The following is a 17,722-nucleotide window of genomic DNA, read 5'->3' as shown; positions in this document are numbered from 1 at the left end:
GAGATAAGTCAAGCCTTAATTTGTTATAATTGTGATGATCATGGCATACAGCTCATGAAAACCCCAAATCCACAATCCCAGAAAATTAGAATATTACATGGAACCAAGAAGACAAGGATTGAAGAATAGAACAATATCGGACCTCTGAAAAGTATACAGTGTACTGTGCTTGATTGGCCAGCAAACTCGCCTGACCTGACCCCATAGAGAATCTATGGGGCATTGCCAAGAGAAGGATGAGAGACATGAGACCAAACAATGCAGAAGAGCTGAAGGCCGCTAATGAAGCATCCTGGTCTTCCATAATACCTCATCAGTGCTACAGGCTGATAGCATCCATGCCACGCCGCATTGAGGCAGTAATTGCTGCAAAAGGGGCCCAAACCAAGTACCGAATACATATGCATGCTTATACTTTTCAGAGGTCCGATATTGTTCTATTTACAATCCTTGTCTTATTGGTTCCATGTAATATTCTAATTTTCTGGGATTGTGGATTTGGGGTTTTCATGAGCTGTAAGCCATGATCATCACAATTATAACAAATTAAGGCTTGACTTATCTCGCTTTGCATGTAATGCGTCTGTCTCATATATCAGTTTCACCTTTTAATTTGCATTACTGAAATTAATGGACTTTGGCACGATATTCTAATTTTCCGAGTTTCACCTGCAGACTCATTTCAAATTGGCTTTCAAGAGAGTTGAGACTGCCTTGGTTGGCCTGATGGATGATATCCAATTGGATATCAACAGAGGGTGTGTGATCTGCTCATCCTTTTGGATCAAGTGGCTTTTGATACCATTGGTCATGGTATCCTTCTGGGTTGCCTGAGGGAGGTGGGATTGGGTGGCACTGTTCTACAGTGGTTCTGCTCCTACTTCTCTGATAGATTCCAGATGGTGTCACTTGGATGGTGTCATTCTGCAAAGCGGGAACTAAAGCATGGAGTTCCACAAGGCACCATACTGTTGCCAATGTTCTTTTACATCTACATGAAACCACTAGGTGAGAAGTTTTGGTGTAGGGTGTTTTCAATATGCTGATGACGCCCAGTTTTATTTCTCCATATCGACCTCATCAGGAAATGGCATAATTTCCCTAAATGCCTGCCTGGAGGTGGTAATAGGCTGGATGAGGGATAACAAACTGAAGTTAAATCCAAATAAGATGGAAGTACTGACTGTGGGGGTTGGAACCCGAGAGATGGTTTAGATCCGCCTGTTCAGGATGGGATTACACCCATCCTGAAAGATCAGGTACATAGCTTGGGAGTGCTCCTGAATCCAAAACTCTCTCTGGTTTCTCAGGCTGAGGCGGTGGCCAGCAGCAATTTTATCAGCTTTGGCTGATCCCTCAGGTACATCCATTTCTGGAGGTAAATGATCTTAAAACAGTGGGGTATATACTGGTGGCCTCCAGGCTTGGCTACTGTAATGTACTCTATGCTGGGCTGCCTTTAAATGTAGTCTGGAAACTACAATTGGTACAGAATGTGGTAGCCAGACTAGTCTTTGGGGCAAACTGAAGGGACCATGTAATACCAATTTTAAAAAGAACTGTACTGGCTTTTGATATGTTTCCAAGAGCAATACAAAGTGCTGGTTTTACCTATAAAGCCCTTAATGGCTTGTGTCCAGGATACTTAAGAGAGCACCTTCTTTGTCATGAACAGAGGTGTAACTAGGGAAAACGGCGCCCGGGGCAAGCACTGAAATGGCACCCCCCCACCGCGCCCCCCCGCCCCCCCAACATACTACATTATACTTAGGTTTTTCCTCACAAGCGCCCGCCGCCGCCACCAAGCCAGGCCACTGACTGGCCGCCAGGCACCAGCAAAGCAATGGGGCGGGGGCGCAGGCGGCACGGAAGGGACCGCTCATGGGGAAGGGGGCACCGACGCGCTTCCTTGACTGCTGCAGCGCTGCTGCACTGAGCAGGAAACATTTGTATTAACAAAAAATTAAATTTTTTAAAAAAAGAATTAGGTCATGGCGGCGCCCCCCACGTGACCAGAAAAGATGGCGCCCGGGGCACGTGCCCCCCCTTCCCCCCCTATAGTTACGCCTCTGGTCATGAACCCTGGAGAGGTCCGGTTATGGTTGTCACCAGCTCATTTGGTGGTGACTTGGGAGCGGGTCTTTTATGCAGCTACTCCGGGGCTTTAGAATATGCTCCTTATCAAAATAAGAGTTTCTCCATCTCTGATGCTTTTAGGAAGACCCTCAAGTCATGTTGGAGTTTTGTGATTATTTAGCAAAGTATCAAGGAAGCTACTACTCCAGTTACAGAGTGCAGACATGCATGTAACACGAATGGAAATCACTGTAGAGTCTAAACTAAATTGATTTATTAGTGAAGTACATTTGGGATATGAAAGACCTATCCTATCTATCAGCTACATAATGAATAGGTAGGTAGGTAGAGAGAGAGATGTTTCCATCTTCTCTCTGGAAGGAAAGGAAAAGGACTGACTCACTACAGAAAGTACCTGAGGAGTCAAGGCAGGGGCCACAGAGTAGAGGCAAGCAGGGACAGGTAAGGAAACCCTCACTAGCTACCTCTACTCCCAATGCCCCTAGTGGTCATTAGTGGCGCAAAAGGTCAATGCACTGGAACTCCATCTCCAACCTGTTTTCTCAGGCTTTTAACTGAAATTATGTCTAAACCATTTAATTGTTTTTATCCCATGAAATTGTTTTAACTTTTTAATTCTGTTAAGTTATCTATCTATATAATCCTCTAAGGCGTACCCGTGGCTAATGTCATGTGTGGTAGCTCTTGCGAGACTTCCTGGCAGGGCAGAACAGAGCAAAGTACAGCAGGGGGAGCCTCTCTCTGAGCAGGCCTGCCGAGGAAGGAGGGAGGTCGAGGAGTAGGAGGTGTCTCCACTGTGAGCTGGCTCCAACTGCCAACCTCCTCATGAGGAGGACAGCCGAGCAGGCGGTGGCATGGGCAATGAAACCGATGCTGAAGGGATGGGGGCGAGAACAAACTGGCCAAAGGGGTGGGTGGGTGGGGAGAGCGACCTGGCTGAAGGGATGGGGGAAGAACAAACTGGCTGAAAGGATGTGGGGAGGAGGAGAGAATGTACTGGCCGAAGGGGTGGGGAATGAGAACAAACTGGCCAGAGGGATGTGTGTGGGTGGGTGAGAACTAACTGGTTGAAGGGATGGAGGGGGGTGAGAATGAACTGGTTGAAAGGATGTTGGGGGTTGAGCACAAACTGGATGAATGGATGGGGGGAGAATGGCTGAAGAGATGAAGACCAAATGAAGACAGAGTAGGGAACCGGATCGGTTGCGCGGCATGTTGGGGGGGGAGACAGGGAGAACTAGGGGCACAGATGCTCTGCACCGGGTTAGCTAATTTAAATTGTTTTTATTCTGTTTTATATTTGTTGTGTTTTAAATTGGGTACATCTCCTAGAGATACACATATCAGGCAGTATATAAATATGATAAATAAATAAGTAAATATGATGTTTTAGATATCTGTTCTAATACTAAGGATGTGCCATTATCGAAGCCTCCAAAATGTTTTGGCCACCGGGGCCATTTTGGATTTCTGAGGCAGCAGGGGTGCTCCCTTAAGGGTGGAGGAGGGTGCACTTACCCCTCCAGCCACATTTTCCCCACAGGCACTCAGTTGTATCAAAGCCCCTTGGGGCGGCAGCATATCTCCTTGCTGCCCCGTTGCCGTCCTCGGCTGGAAGTGGCCGGCAGTATTTCTGGCCACTTCTGGCCAAGGATGGCAACGGGGCAGCAGGGAGGTAAGCTGCCACCCCAAGGGGCTTTGATATAATGGAGCGCTGGTGGGGGAAAAGCGGCAGGAGGGGTAAGTACACCCTCCCCTGCCCTTAAGGGAGCACCCTCGCCACCTCCGGAACTTGGACGAGCGGTTCCAGGCACATCCCTATCTAATACATTAGAAGGGAATTTCAGATACCAAAAGAAAAGCATCTTCCTCTCCCAAACCGTAATATTCATCTCTAACATAACCTAGGTTTGGTGAAGCTATGTTTTAATGGAATTCTCAATTTCTTACTCAGGTAGACTCTCTTGGCTGTTACCTAACAGAATGTATGTTTTGGAAGAGCTACGCAAACATTGATGGTGCTTCTTGTGAAGTCTTATTTCCTTTCTGTTGCCCCAGTGATTAAAGTTGACTATGTTATGGAAATAGTTGTACTGTATATAGTTCAAGGCCACTAGGTGGCACTGTGTGGGGAGAAAGGGAAGGTTTGGAAAGGGAAGATTAAAGTTAGTTGCTGTTTCAGCTTAACATGGTGTCCAAATTCTTTTTTAATTCCACATGGTGTCAGAGTGGGGAATAACTGTTTGCAGGGCACTGCAAACTTCATTATGGGAACAGGGAGACACAGGGAGACAGGGAGAACTAGGGAAGCAGATGCTCTGAGCAGAGTCAGCTAGTTCCCATTCATATGTTTGAAGTTACATTAATTCCTAAATGCTCAACCTTTTAAAAATAAGTACTGACAAGTTTTTTAAAAAGAACTTTTTCTAGCAGAAATAAAATGAACTAGCTGAACCAGTCTCAGAGCATCTAGGCCTCTAGTTCTCCCTCGTTCACTCCCCACTGCCCCCTGGCCACTGCTTCCCCCCTCCACTCCCTGGCCTGCCATTTGATTGGCAGGTGGACCCGGAGAGGGATGCTGTGCCTCCCTCTCCGCTGCCTGCTCCGCCGTTCTCCTCACCTCTCTGCACAGGCACAGAGTGGCTTCTTTCAGCCTCAGTGCAGGCCCACCTGACATTTGGCCAGCAGGCTGGCTGGAGAGGGTGGCTGTGCTGCCCTCTCCACTGCCTGCCTGCCTGCTCACGCTTCACATCAGCCCCAGTGCAAGTCATCTTTCCTTTTGGCCAGCAGGCAGGCCGGAGAGAGAGGCTGCACCGCCCATACAGCTGTTCTCACCCTCCCTCAGCCACTTCCCTCTCACCCCCCCCCCAGCTGCCACTTTCAGGCACTTTCCTCCCACCCTCCCCCTGGCCACTGCTTTCAGCCGCTTTCCTCTTGCCCTCCCCCTGGCCGCTGCTTTCCTCTCACCGCTCTTGAATGCTTTCCTCTTGCTCTCTCCCTGGCCGCCGCTTTCCTCTCACCCTCCCTGCCTGTTGGTTGCCACTTGGCCAGTCTCCTGGCCAGCAGTTTCTTTCCCCCACCCACCTGTCCCCATCGCTATCTGGCAGCTGCTCGTGACCCCTCATGAGAGCTGCCACACATGAGATCAGCCATGGGTACACCTTAGAGAAATATATATAGAGAGAGATGTCTTCAAAGGTTATAAAGAAGTTTATACACGTTATTTTCTATCCATAAACATATATGTCATCACACTTTTTTCTTCTTTCAGACAGCACTATACATATATATATTTCACTTTTGTGTTTCCTTTTAGAAAACCTAGTGTAAGGATCGCAACTTCGTTCCATAATATTTCAGAAACAGAAAACAGAATCAAATTAGGTTCCAATAGTAAAGATGCCTCCAAAATTCAATAATGCACAGAAGCAACAAAATATTTGCCATGTTCAAAAGTAGAATGCCACTGAATACCAGTTTTTTTGGGGAGCAATAATATGAGAGGGCTGCCCCCTCGTGCACAAGTGCGTGCGCACACACACAGACACACCTGTTGTGAGATTTCTGGAGGTATGTGGTTGGCCACCATGTTAAATCAGGATGCTGGATATGATAGCCTTTCAGACCAGAGGTGATAGCCTTCCAGATCTTATGCTATAGTCAGAACAACATGATGTGGAGGAGATGGTATTAATGTGCACTGCTTGTGGGAATCTGAGATGATATTTGTGTCTCTTCCTGTACTATGATTCTTACCTTCACAAATGCACTGGTCTCCTTGCACTTTAATAAGCACTTTATAGTCAGCTGCCCTTCTAAACTGTTTGGAACCTGCGACTACTTGAAAATGTGGTAATCAAGTTGTTATCTGGGACCGACCACAAAACTAATCTTACACTAGTGCTAAGAAAGTGAAAGTGAAAGAACTGCACTAACTTTCACTTCATTTCCAGATATGCCTTTACTTTAAAAGTCCTAAAAGGATTAGGATCAAGAAACCTCGTGAAGTACTTCTCCCATAGTATGTACCTTCCTGTCTCCTTAGATAGTGTTCCAAGGCACTGTTCTGACTGTCACAAGCCCTCCCTATTGGAACCTTCTCCTGAGTGACACCAGACTAACAGCCTTTTTTTTTTTTAATGCTGGTAAAAACAATTGTTTCAGAAAGCCTTTAAAAACATTTTTATGGTTAATGTATCTGGCTTTGATTCTAATTGCTATGGCCTTAGGTCTTCTATTTTAACTGTTATTTAGCTGTATTATTTTAGAGCATGTATATGTTTTATGGATTGTTTTATTGTTATATTTTTAACAATGTTGTGATGCAAGAGATCTTCAGGGCCTGGTGTCAGGCAAAGGCAATATCTATTTTCTCCTCTTTATCTGTCATGCTGAGTTTTACGCCTAGGGTAAAGTCTTCCACTGTATCCATGTGGACATTGGGATAGTTGGAGGAGCCCTTGTCACTGCCTCCCAAGTATCTGCCTCTGCAGTGGCCACCCCTGCTGCCCCGCTGCCAGTAGGGCTTCATTTTGAACATGGAAATTAACAATTTCATCTGCCAGCAGGGTGGTTGGAAGAGCCCTCACCTCCTGATTATCCCCTGCCACAGCGGCCACCTCTGCCACCAGCAGGGCTTCATTTAAAAAGTAAAAAATAAGCATTTAGTCTGCCCCCCCCCTTTAAAGTTAAAAAAGGAAAGCCTTTTTAGGCTAGAAGACCCCCTGTACTTGTAAGGGGAATCCTAACCAGATTTCCCTTTACAAGTGTACCACCACCGAACTTACCTGCAAGCCGGCTCGGCCAGTTCACAGGCAGGAACCAGAACTGCCTGGGCTTGATTGAGCCCGAACCACCCGGGGTGGTTTGAATCTGGTCCAGATTCAAGCCAAACCAGACTAATGTCTGGTTTGCACAGGAAAACACTGCAACTGCTTTAATTAACAACAAAAAATCTAGACAATTACATATATCTGCCATGTAACATGCAGTTTGGCCCTTGGATAATAAACCCAGGAAGACCAATCTGATGTTTGCAGATTATAACTGAAAGCATTGAAATGAAACAATTGTTCTTTCTTATATAAAGACAGGTGCCCCCCTACTCTCTCTTAACATTCAGCAAAGGAAATGCTAGGATAGAAGCTGCTTTACTGCTCAAAACAAGATATTGGTCAAGCTGTATAATAGTTTAAAAAACAACAAATGTTCTGGGGAAAATCTGATCAAATGATGCATAACTCTCCTGTCCAATTACTATATGATATTTTCCCTGAGACACTCAATAAGATAAGGCAATTTAAAGCCTGTTACTTCAATTGTACAACAATCAATTGCTTACAGGTAGGGTTTCTCTTTTAAGGCGATATTTCTCTAAGAATATGTTGTGGTGAAGTAGCAACAGGAAGGTGGAGTGTAGAGGAGGAACAGGAAATGAAGGGGCAGAGTGAATAGTTCTGAAGATTTAGACTGTAGAGCATGCAATAGTTATATTAGTTGTAGAACCATTCTAGAAATAAAATAAAAGCGTTCACTTGATCTTCGGAGTTCTGTGAGTCTGAAATAATATGCAAGATGACAGTGCTGCATGAAACATGGTGGCAGCAGAAGGTTCTTAAGGAACCTCATGAAGAGAGTGAAGCTCAGGGAGTGAACCTGTGCGAGTGCAAGCTAGGGATGTGAAGAACCGGTTCATTCATGAACTGGACCGCCGCAAACTGGGCCATTTCAAGTGGTTTGATCGTGAACCACTTCGAACCAGTTCAAGCTGGTTTGTCGAACTGAATAGCCCAGCTAATTGGTTTGAGAAAACTGGTTCGCTATGGTGAGGTTCGATCCAAATTTGAACTGAATTTGGACCAAATTGCACCAAAATGTCCATGCACACCCCTATGCAAGGCCTGAGTGGGATTACAGTACACTGTGGTTCAGTTCTGTACTTTGTGGTACGGTACACTGGGGTGTGCAAAAGGTCCACGCACACCCCTAGTGCAAGGCCTCAGTGGGCTTACAGTACATTGTGGTTCCTCTAACTACAGATGTGCATGGAACCGGGCAGGGGGGATTCGAAGGGGTGGGGACCAGACTTTAAGGGTGGGGGAGGGTGCACTTACCCTTCCCCCGCCGGTGCTCGGTTCCTGTATAATACTTTGGGGTGGCAGCATACCTCCCTGCCACCCCTTCCCCTCTTTGGCCAGAAGTGGCTGGAAGTACTGGGTGCGTGTGCGCATACATGTCGCAATCACATGCGAGCCATCTGACATGTGCAAGTGCACACACAGAGTGCGCATGCATGCCAGGTACTTCCAGCCACTTCCTGCTAAAGAGGACAAGGGGTGGCAGGGACGTACCCTGCTGCCCCAAAGGATTTTACAGGAACCGAGCGCCGGTGTGTGTGTGTGTGGGGGGGGAGCTGGGGGAGGGGTAAGTGCACCCTCCCCCACCCATAAGTCTGACCCCCCCCACAACTGAATGTTCAAACCGGTGAGTGTTCAGACCTGTTCTGAGGCCCATTAAAGGGCCTCCAAACAGGTTTGTGCACATCCCTACCCCTACCTCCCTGTTTCCCATAGACCTTTTTAAAAAAACAACAAAGCTTGTGCATTTGTGACATCTATATTTTCCCTATAATGCCCACAGGAGCTAATGCGGTCTTTTTTGGCCTGTATGTACTCCTTGCCAAACCATAGTTTCAATCTTAGACCCCCTGATTGCCTATTCCTCACTTCTTGTTAATTCAGGGCCCCTGCAGTTCATTAATGAGACTCTTAAAGTTTTCTAACTTATCATAATCACTCATTAGATTTGTCTTAATTTACTGTATCCTATCTGAGCAAATTAGCTGGGCAATTGCTTCACTCATTTCAGTTGTGCATTTAACCCACGCATTACCTCATTCCTCTTCCAGATCAGTTTGATGGTAACCAGTAGCTGCTGGTGGACATTGGAGCAGCAGGGGCAGGGGAGAACCTGGTCACAGAGGCAGAAGCCTACATACCCCTTTCCTCCACACCAGTGGGCTTGGGTATTTATTATTATTTATTATTATTATTTATTCGATTTCTATATCACCCTTCCAAAAATAGCTCAGGGCGGTTTACATAGAGAAATAACAAATAAATAAATAGGAAGGCTCCTTGTCCCCAAAGGGCTCACAATCTAAAAAGAAACATGAGATAGACACCAGCAACAGTCCCTGGAAGTACTGTGCTGGGGGTGGAAAGGGCCAGTTACTCTCCCCCTGCTAAATAAACAGAATCACCACATTAAAAGGTGCCTCTTTGCCAAGTTAGCAGGGGACTTACCCAAGCCTGCCAGCACTGAGAAAAAAAAGAAAGAGAAAAAAGCAGGGGCAAATTAGGAAAAAAAAAAAAGAACAGGGAGGTGGGGCAGGTAGAAAGCAAAAAGCAAAAAAGTCAGGGCATTGGTAACTATCAAAATATACATGTACTTCAGACAGCTTTAAACTTACAGATTGGGAGGTGGTCACTCTCTGGGTGGCCCATTCCATTTTGATGCTGAAAGGAGGGGGATGTGGAGTCTGACGCAGCTGTTGCTTTGATTTCTAGGGTTAGGGTTCAGTCTCTTGCCTTGCCAGTTAATGGAGCTTGAATAGCAAGGTTGGGAAAGTTTCTTCTGCCTGAGGCCTTGGAAAGCTGCCATTAGTCAGAATTAGGCAGCCCTCACCTACATGAACTAATAGTTTGACCTGATATGGCTGCATTTTAAAAACTAAAAATAGAGGACAAGCTGCAGAAGAAAATGCTGCATTACATGATAGGTTATGGTTATTGCCTTTAGCTTCTCCTCTTTTCATTGTTAGCATGTGTTGGGATTTTGCCATGGACAATGACTCAATTCTTTGTGTGGGGCATGCTTGTATATATTTGAATGTGTCGTGTACGGGCTTGGGAGTGAAATCACTGTGTTTGCTTGCTTCCTCCTTACTTGCTGTCCTGAATTCAAACTGAGAGGTTCTCCCTCTCTCAGCATAAGAGACTGTTGAGAGATTAAGAGATTGTTTTCTTTCTATGTTTTTAGTTAGTAATAAATATCAGACTCTTGTTTCTCAGTTAAAGTTGGCTTCCTGTACAATTACTTATAGAGGATAAGTAATTACTCTGTGACATTAGGTTATGGGCCCAGTTGTGAAGCAATAAGTTGTGAAATAACAAAGAGTTTGTAGGCAAGAAAGATGGACAAGATTACTACTTTTGCATATGTGGGGAGGCATCCTGCTGTTGAACTGCTCAATGAAACAAACTACAGAAGATGGTCCTTCAGAGTGAAGATGCTGCTGAATACTCTTGGACTCTCTTACATTCTGGAAGAACAAAGACCAACAGAGAATGAAGAGAAAGTGAGAATGGGATTCTGCAAACAAGCAAGCCATGGGACACACATCTCTGACTGTAAGTGATCAGTTAATCTATCATACAGAAGACAAAAATACAGCAAGTGAGATGTAGGAAAGATTAAAGGAGGTCTGTATTTGCCCCCTGCTAAATGGGCAAAGAGGCACCTTTTTAAAGTGGTGATTCTCTTTACTTAACAGGGGGAGAGCAACTGGCCCTATCAACCCTTTGAACTGTGGAATGGGACAAAACCTAACTTAAAGCATATTAGAGTATTTGGATACAAAGCACATGCATATATTCCTAAAGAACTAAGAATAAAATTAGATTGCAGAAGGAATATTAATAGGTTATTCACTTAATAGCAAAAGCTACAGAATACTTGATCCTATCAGAGACTGTAAAACTGCTCAATGTTGCATATTTGGATGAGGCAAAAATCAAATGCCAATGTGATGTCTGACTGTAACACGAATTCTCCAGTAACTGAAGAGGCTGAACAACAGCCACAGCAACAAAATGGACAAATAATCATAAACTATGATATAATGGAGAGACTTAATCAAGAAGGGGAGGTTGAGATGGAACAAGAAATGAGGCGCTCAAGCAGAATCAATAAAGGGGTTCCACCTCGAAGATAGTCACTGGCGGCCAGAGAAGAGGCAGGAAAAAATGCCAGAGCCCAAATGCTACAGATTGGCATAAAATTGAAGGCATGCCAGATTCAGAAACAGATAAATTGCTGCAATCAGGAAAAGAATAGATTGCATCACACCATAAAACAAAACGTGGGACTCAAAATTCAAGAATGAGACAACGAGAAGGGGAATGGGATTTTGCCATGGGCATCGTCTCTGTTCCTTGTGTGGGGCAGGCTTGTAGATATCTGAATGTGTCTTTGTACTGGCTTTGGGACGGAGTAACTGTTTTTGCTTGTCTCCTCCTCACTTGTTGTCCTGAATTCAAACTGAGGGGTTCTCCCTCTCTCTGCATAAGAGACTATTATTGTTTTTTTAGCCTATGCTTTTAGTTAGTAATAGATACAAAACTCTTGTTTCTCAGTTAAAGTTGGCTTCCTATACAATTACTTATAGAGGATAAGTAATTTCTCTGCAACAGCATTAAACATTTGCTCTGCACAAGTAGATATATCATAAAAGTAAAGTACATTTTTATCTGTAGGTGTTAATCCCCACATATTGATGTTCTAAAAATCCAAACCGTTTTGATTTGAAGTTATGACTACTGGAAATGAAATGGCATAAAATGCTATTCCTGTACAGGCTGCTATATTCCATCAAAAGCTGCATATAAGCACAGAGTTAAATTTTGGTTGTCTTTGGAGCAGGCAAAGTTTTCAGCACTGGAGCATTTGTAGTTTGCAATAAAGATTTTCATTGTGACAGATGAAATAATGGTTGTGGCAGATCGCTCAATTGATAGCTGGGTCAGATGGGATGGGCATGGTAAAATCAAAAGCATTATTTCATGGTCTGTCATTTTGATTCAAGTATGTTAAGGTTTGTCATAATTCTCTGCACTATAAAAGCAAATAATTTGAGCCCAATAACCTCTGTCAAGTCTCCTATATTTTCGAAACTGCAGATGATAAGAGATGCAGCTGTCAAGGGAGTACCACTGTTTTGATGCAGCAATGGGAATAAGTTCTTTACAAAAATGTCATTCTACATAATATGTTATTTACAGTTAGTTAGTCTGTCAATGAAGAAGATTACTAGGTTTGATGAGGGTAGCAGTGCTTATTTCCTGCTGCTGGTAACAAATCAAGACAACAGAATCTTACAGTTCATGGCTAGGATTCTTTTAGGTGTCAAAGAGTTATAAGTACCTTAGTTTGGAGGTGGATGGCTTCCCTCTCTGTTTAGAATAAAATAAAATAGGAAGAAATACTGCATTCCTAAATGGACTGAAATTAAATTTGGATCCCATTCTATATTTCAGTTTATGCAAGGAGTAAGCAACTTGTGGAAGGGCAGAGAATTGCAGTTGGCTGCACTTGACATCACATGCTGAGTCTAGCTAGGATATACAGTTGCAATGTGATTCAGCCTTAACAGACCTTTCGTTTCACCTTATTTGGAAAGCTCAGCCTCTCTGCAAAGCAACAAGTAATTGCAAATGTTTATAAGTGACAACAGACTTGCACATGACAATGGGAAATTGTTCTGTTCACAGAGACAGGTGACAAAACCAATTCCCTTGGCATAAGCTTATGGACAGTACCGGTAGGAGAGGAAGCCCATGGACAGTAGAAATGCAGACTGCATGGAAAGCTCTTCCTCGGCCACATAAAAATCCGAAAATCTCCCATATGTTGAGAATAGGGGTGTGTGTGAACAGTTTGGCGCCAAACTGGTACACCATGAACCAGGCTGGCTCAGAGGTTTGCTAGTGGACTGAACTAGGGGAAGACGCCAGCACTGAGCTGAAACCGAGCGGGTGGCTTGATAAAGAGGGAGGACCGCACACACTTTAACTATGGGCTGCACTGGGCCTGGGGGTGTGGGAGAGAAGCACGGGCAGTGTGCTTGGTGGGTAAAGAGACTTTTTCACTACATCTCTTGCCACTACCCCTTCACACTGAAGCCAGGGTCCCCCCACCCCTGAATTTGTAAAGGGGAATCCTTACCGAATTCTCCTTTACAAGTATTAGCCACTGAACTGGTTTGGTCAATGGACCGGACTGGCTTTGGCAGCACATGGTTTTGCTCTAGTTCAATTCGAATTCGAGCCAAACCATGATTTTTGGTTTGTGTACACCCGTAGTTAAGAACCCCTTGTTTTTATTGCCATACTTTATTTATGTGCACCATAAAAATATAGCGATGGGTGTGCTTTGATACTTCTTTAAGTTTGTAAGAATTTGGTTGGTTGTTGAAGTGTTTGTGAAGTGAAAACAAACACACAGAGACTATAGCATATCCTTCACACTTTGTCAGATGACAGACCTGTCCTACACAATGTGGGATAGTAGCTCCTTGTGATGGGAGAGAAAACAAGTGTTATCAACAAACCACTTCAGTGGCTGGCAGAGCTGTCACAGTGATCTAATACATTGAACTTGAGAGGCCTGAGTCTACATTCCATCTCTGGGAAGTCTTTCAGGCCTTGTTTTTCTTACAAGAAGCAAATAAGGGCTATGCTATTACAGTAAAGTGAATGTGGGGGGGGGGGAGTAAGTGTGGGGGAGAGCACATGATTGAATGATCTTCCATGTAAAACAAAACAAAACAATCTGCAGATAGAAAACTGGCATGTCATTTAGGACCTTTCTTTTTGGCGTTTAATTTTTGATGTGAAGAGATGGGTTTGTTTTATTTAATGGAGGTGTCACCCTGCTCCCTCCGCCGATTCCCGGGAAGCCCAGATACTTCCTAGGAGGCTTTACAGACATGGCTTTTACTTCAAATCTCCTCCAGAATGGAGTGTGCCAGTCCACATATTAGCTGCTTTTACCATAAAGTCCCTGAGGGCTATAAGGGACCAGTGCAGACATGACTCTGTTTCCCACTGAATCAAGGCTGCACATTCTGGCTTAGCCCAAAATATGTCCGTCTTTTAAAAAGTCCTCTAGTTTCAGCAGTTTTTTTGGGGAAAATGGGGCTTCTGTTATGCCCTGCTGCTTCTCCCTTGATGTGTGGAGTGGTCACGGCGTTTTTCAAAACCCAACATAGGGGAGTTTGACAGCTGTGTTTGGTATGGTCTGCTTGGAGTATTTGCAATTTGAAGCGCTGGTTTTTTTGTTTGGTTTTTTGTAGCAGATGGGTGAAATTCTGTGGAGGGAGTACAGAATGCCTGAGTTAAACGCAAGCACAAACTGCAAAATGTGGGTCTTAACAAAGGCTTTAGATTTGCAGAATGGAGGCTACAGCTTGATGTAACCTGAGACCTTTATGTCTGAGCTAATTCACCTGAAACTTCCCTGCCTCTTAGATGGTCTGGGGTGGGTGGGTGGGTGGACATGAGGTGATGAAGACATTCACTCACAAAGGCAAATTCATTATAAAATTCAGCAAAGATTTGAGTCAGATTAGGCAGGCTTGGGTTAAGCATTTTGCTGTTTGATTCCCCTGCTTGGCAGCTCATCATGCCGTTCTTCCATTCTTAGCTGTCAAACTAATAACAAAAAAGCTTTCTTGCTCTCCTCCTCTCTGATGTGATTTGTGATTGGTTGGAGGGAAAACCTGGAGTACAGGTTTTGGGAACACACAGGAAAAAGACCTGCCAGGCATTGAGGAGAGGAGCCGACCCTATTGTGAACTGTCCATTTAATCCCCTGAATTAACCATCTTGTGAATCTGCTGTGAAGCAGATTCACTCTACAGATGTGAATTCACTCTTCTGCTGTGAAGCAGATTCACTCTTCAGATACCCTGTGGCATGAAGGCATGTGTGAATAACTCCCAAGTGGCATAATCACAAAGAGGGAATCTGCAGAGTGTCCGGTCTCATTGGGAGCTGGCAGCACCGTTCACTGGATGACCTGGAGAGCAAGGAGGCTGGGGAGCTGGCCTCCCCAGGCTGGGCTGGCATGGCTCAACAGGCCATTGCTTGGTGGCAATTAGGGAAGGACTGTCCCCACCACTCTCCTACGGTGCTAGGCTACGGCGCTGGAAGTGGGGGCAGGGCTTGGAGTGATAGCCGCCCAGGCGGCATTGCTGAGGCAGCAGGTGGGGCAACAGCAGGACCCACAGGAGTGGGGCCAGGGGGAGGATTTCAGGACTGCCCTGGATGCAGGGCTTCTTTTAAGGGGCAGGTGGCTGGGGATGAGGTAGTGGAGATGGGAGCTGGCTAACTTTAAAGGCTCCCACAGAGTATGGGGGCAACTCATTTTGCTGATGGGTGGAGTTGGACCAGGGTGAAAAACAACCCGCTCCCCACCCCTTCTGCGGCCGATACCCTTCATATAGTGGTGTCTCTGTGTGTGTGGTGTGTGTGGCGGGGGGAGAGAACTGAGAGAAAAGACCACGACCAAACATGGCAAGGAAAACTCTGACAGGAGGAACATTCAGTCATGTGATTTCTAGACCTCTAGTTTGAAGTGGCACAATCCATAAATAGGTTTATCATCTCATTTCTTCTTAGTGTAGGCCTTAACTTTCCCCCCGCTGAGAAATTGCAATTAGAATGACCTGCCTCAGAACTTATCTGAAAGTTAACAGACTAAAAGTGATACATCATAATGCAGAATAAAATATATTCATGACCACTAACAATATAACTAAGAAGGTACCTGTTCAGAGCATCTGAGACAGAAGGTGATATACATCTGAATTCATTCAATTTCCAATGGAAGTTTGAAGTTCAAAATGTATATTTCCTTTCATAACGGAAATGGGCAGCGCAACTTTATATCCCTATGCTACACAAATCACTTCACCAAACCATAATTTCCAGCATTTCAATATCATAGCAAAATTTTTTGAGGCTAACACAGCTCAAGATGTTTCATTATATAGTAAAATCCTGCTATATGACAATAGCAAAGTTTGTGCAGGAAAAAAGGATGCTGTACATATTTAAAAGGTTTGGAAAATATAAGGCGGAGGGAGCCTTATCCAGTATGTAAGTCCCCGGTTCTGATTGCTTCTCCCTTGTTCTGGCACTGGAGTTTAACTTTCCAGCAAATGTTGAGCTTACATAGAGTTTTAGCTGGCGCCTTCTGCAAAGGGAGGAAACTTTAGCCTGCGAGAGAAACTGGATCAGCTCCAAGGCAAGGGAGTGCTCAAATGGAGAGTACTGTGTGCATGAAGGATTTTGCACTCTGAAATGTTTGTGTGGCACAGGCCAGCCAAGAGGGATTGGGTTTCATCCAAATTGAACAGGGGGAGGAGGGAGTGGAGAGGGGAGGCATCAACGTCTGCCAAATATCTCTCATAAGCCTTAGGAAGAGATGTGAGGATTGCCCAAGAAAAGAAAATGACATGCCAAATCTCCCACTTCAGTACACATACATTTTCTAAATAAAAAGCTGGTTGTGGCCCTTGACTTAAAGCAACTGAACTTGACTGTTGTGAAACTACATGCTTGTAATAGGAAATCTTATTTGCCAGATGGGGTTTCCCATACTTCTTGCACAGCTGCAGTTTTATTTTGCCAACAAAGCTCTAGCAAAATGTTTCATGCTGCCATCTTGTGGAGCAAGGGAGTCTCGGGAGAGAGCCAGTGGGGGTGGGAAATCATGACATATCATTTAAATGTTAGGATGGGTAGATAGGATTTATTTTGGGGGGGCATTGCCTTTCAAATTAAAAAATACAAAGTCAATCTGTTTCTGTTCACGCAGTCACTTTACTTAGTTCTTCTAGCAATGTTCTTCTTTGAAAATGGTATCAGGGCTCCTGAGAGTGTCTTGTCTAAATTTTCATTGGTGAAAGTCCTTGGTTTACGAACAGGAAACATAGGTAGATGAATGTCAGTTTTTAATTTCCTTTTGTGCAGGTAATGAACACTGTTTTCTGGGAAATTTGGTTACACTGACACCTCTGTTTTTTTAAAAAAATGCGCAAATGGCCTCTGCGAAGCCCTGGGCCAGGCCTTGCAGAGGCCATTTGTAAATGCACAGTGACAGGAAAAATGGCTGCTGTGCAAAAATACGGAGGCCCGAATAAAGCGAACAGGTCGCAGCAGTGATGACCGAAGCCAGTGGGGGGGGGAGGGGGAACCTTTGCAGACCCTCTCCCTGTGGCCTAGAGGAAGCCCCCCAAGGGGCTAAAGGTTTTTTAAAAACCCAAATAAATAAATAAATAAATAAATAAATAAATTCACGAACCCTCTCCAGACCAAACCAAACTGGGGGAAGGGGTTCTAAGGGGTGCCAGACCGAACTGATCCAGTCAAGTTCGAGTCCAGTCTGGACTCGAACCGAACTGGGCCAGTCGGTTCCATGCACATCCCTACTCCAGGCGACCACGGAGCCATGTGGTTTTCTTGGTAGAATACAGGAGGGGTTTATCACTGCAGTATGACATTATGCCTTTCATCATCTTTCCTATATCTCTGCTGCCCGATATAGGTGTTTCCCATAGTCTGTGAACCATACCAGTGGATATTCGAACCAGTAACCTCTGGCTTGCTAATCAAGTCATAGAAATAGCTTGGCCATAGTTACTGGCTCTGGTAACCTCTTGCTTAGATCACTGTGATGTGTTGTATGTGGGGTTGCCTTTGATGTGTTGTATGTGGGGTTGCTTTTGGAAACTGCAGTTGGTACAAAATAGGGCTGCAAGATTATTAACTGGGTCTGCGCA

At 44.7% G+C, this 17,722-nt stretch overlaps 1 protein-coding gene across 7 annotated transcripts in view; it reads right to left on the bottom strand.

Moving 5' to 3' along the window:
- DIPK2B (divergent protein kinase domain 2B) overlaps positions 1-17,722 on the bottom strand; it is a 370,971-nt gene that overhangs the window by 24,073 nt on the left and 329,176 nt on the right. Inside the window, exon 1 of one of the 7 annotated variants that reach the window (XM_053309382.1) lies at positions 9,569-9,677. The exons of 5 other annotated variants lie outside the window; for them this stretch is intronic. In XM_053309382.1, the coding sequence (XP_053165357.1) occupies positions 9,569-9,607 (39 nt within the window). In that variant the 5' untranslated portion in view covers positions 9,608-9,677. Of the gene's footprint in view, positions 1-9,401; positions 9,422-9,568; positions 9,678-17,722 lie in introns of those variants that run through there. One more of the 7 variants, XM_053309383.1, reaches the window with a different exon arrangement.

Source organism: Hemicordylus capensis, chromosome 3 (assembly GCF_027244095.1).
Source record: "Hemicordylus capensis ecotype Gifberg chromosome 3, rHemCap1.1.pri, whole genome shotgun sequence".
In the NCBI taxonomy this organism is placed as follows: Eukaryota; Metazoa; Chordata; class Lepidosauria; order Squamata; family Cordylidae; genus Hemicordylus; species Hemicordylus capensis.
The sequence above is the reverse complement of the archived record's forward strand: the minus strand, read 5'-3'. Positions and strand labels throughout refer to the sequence as shown.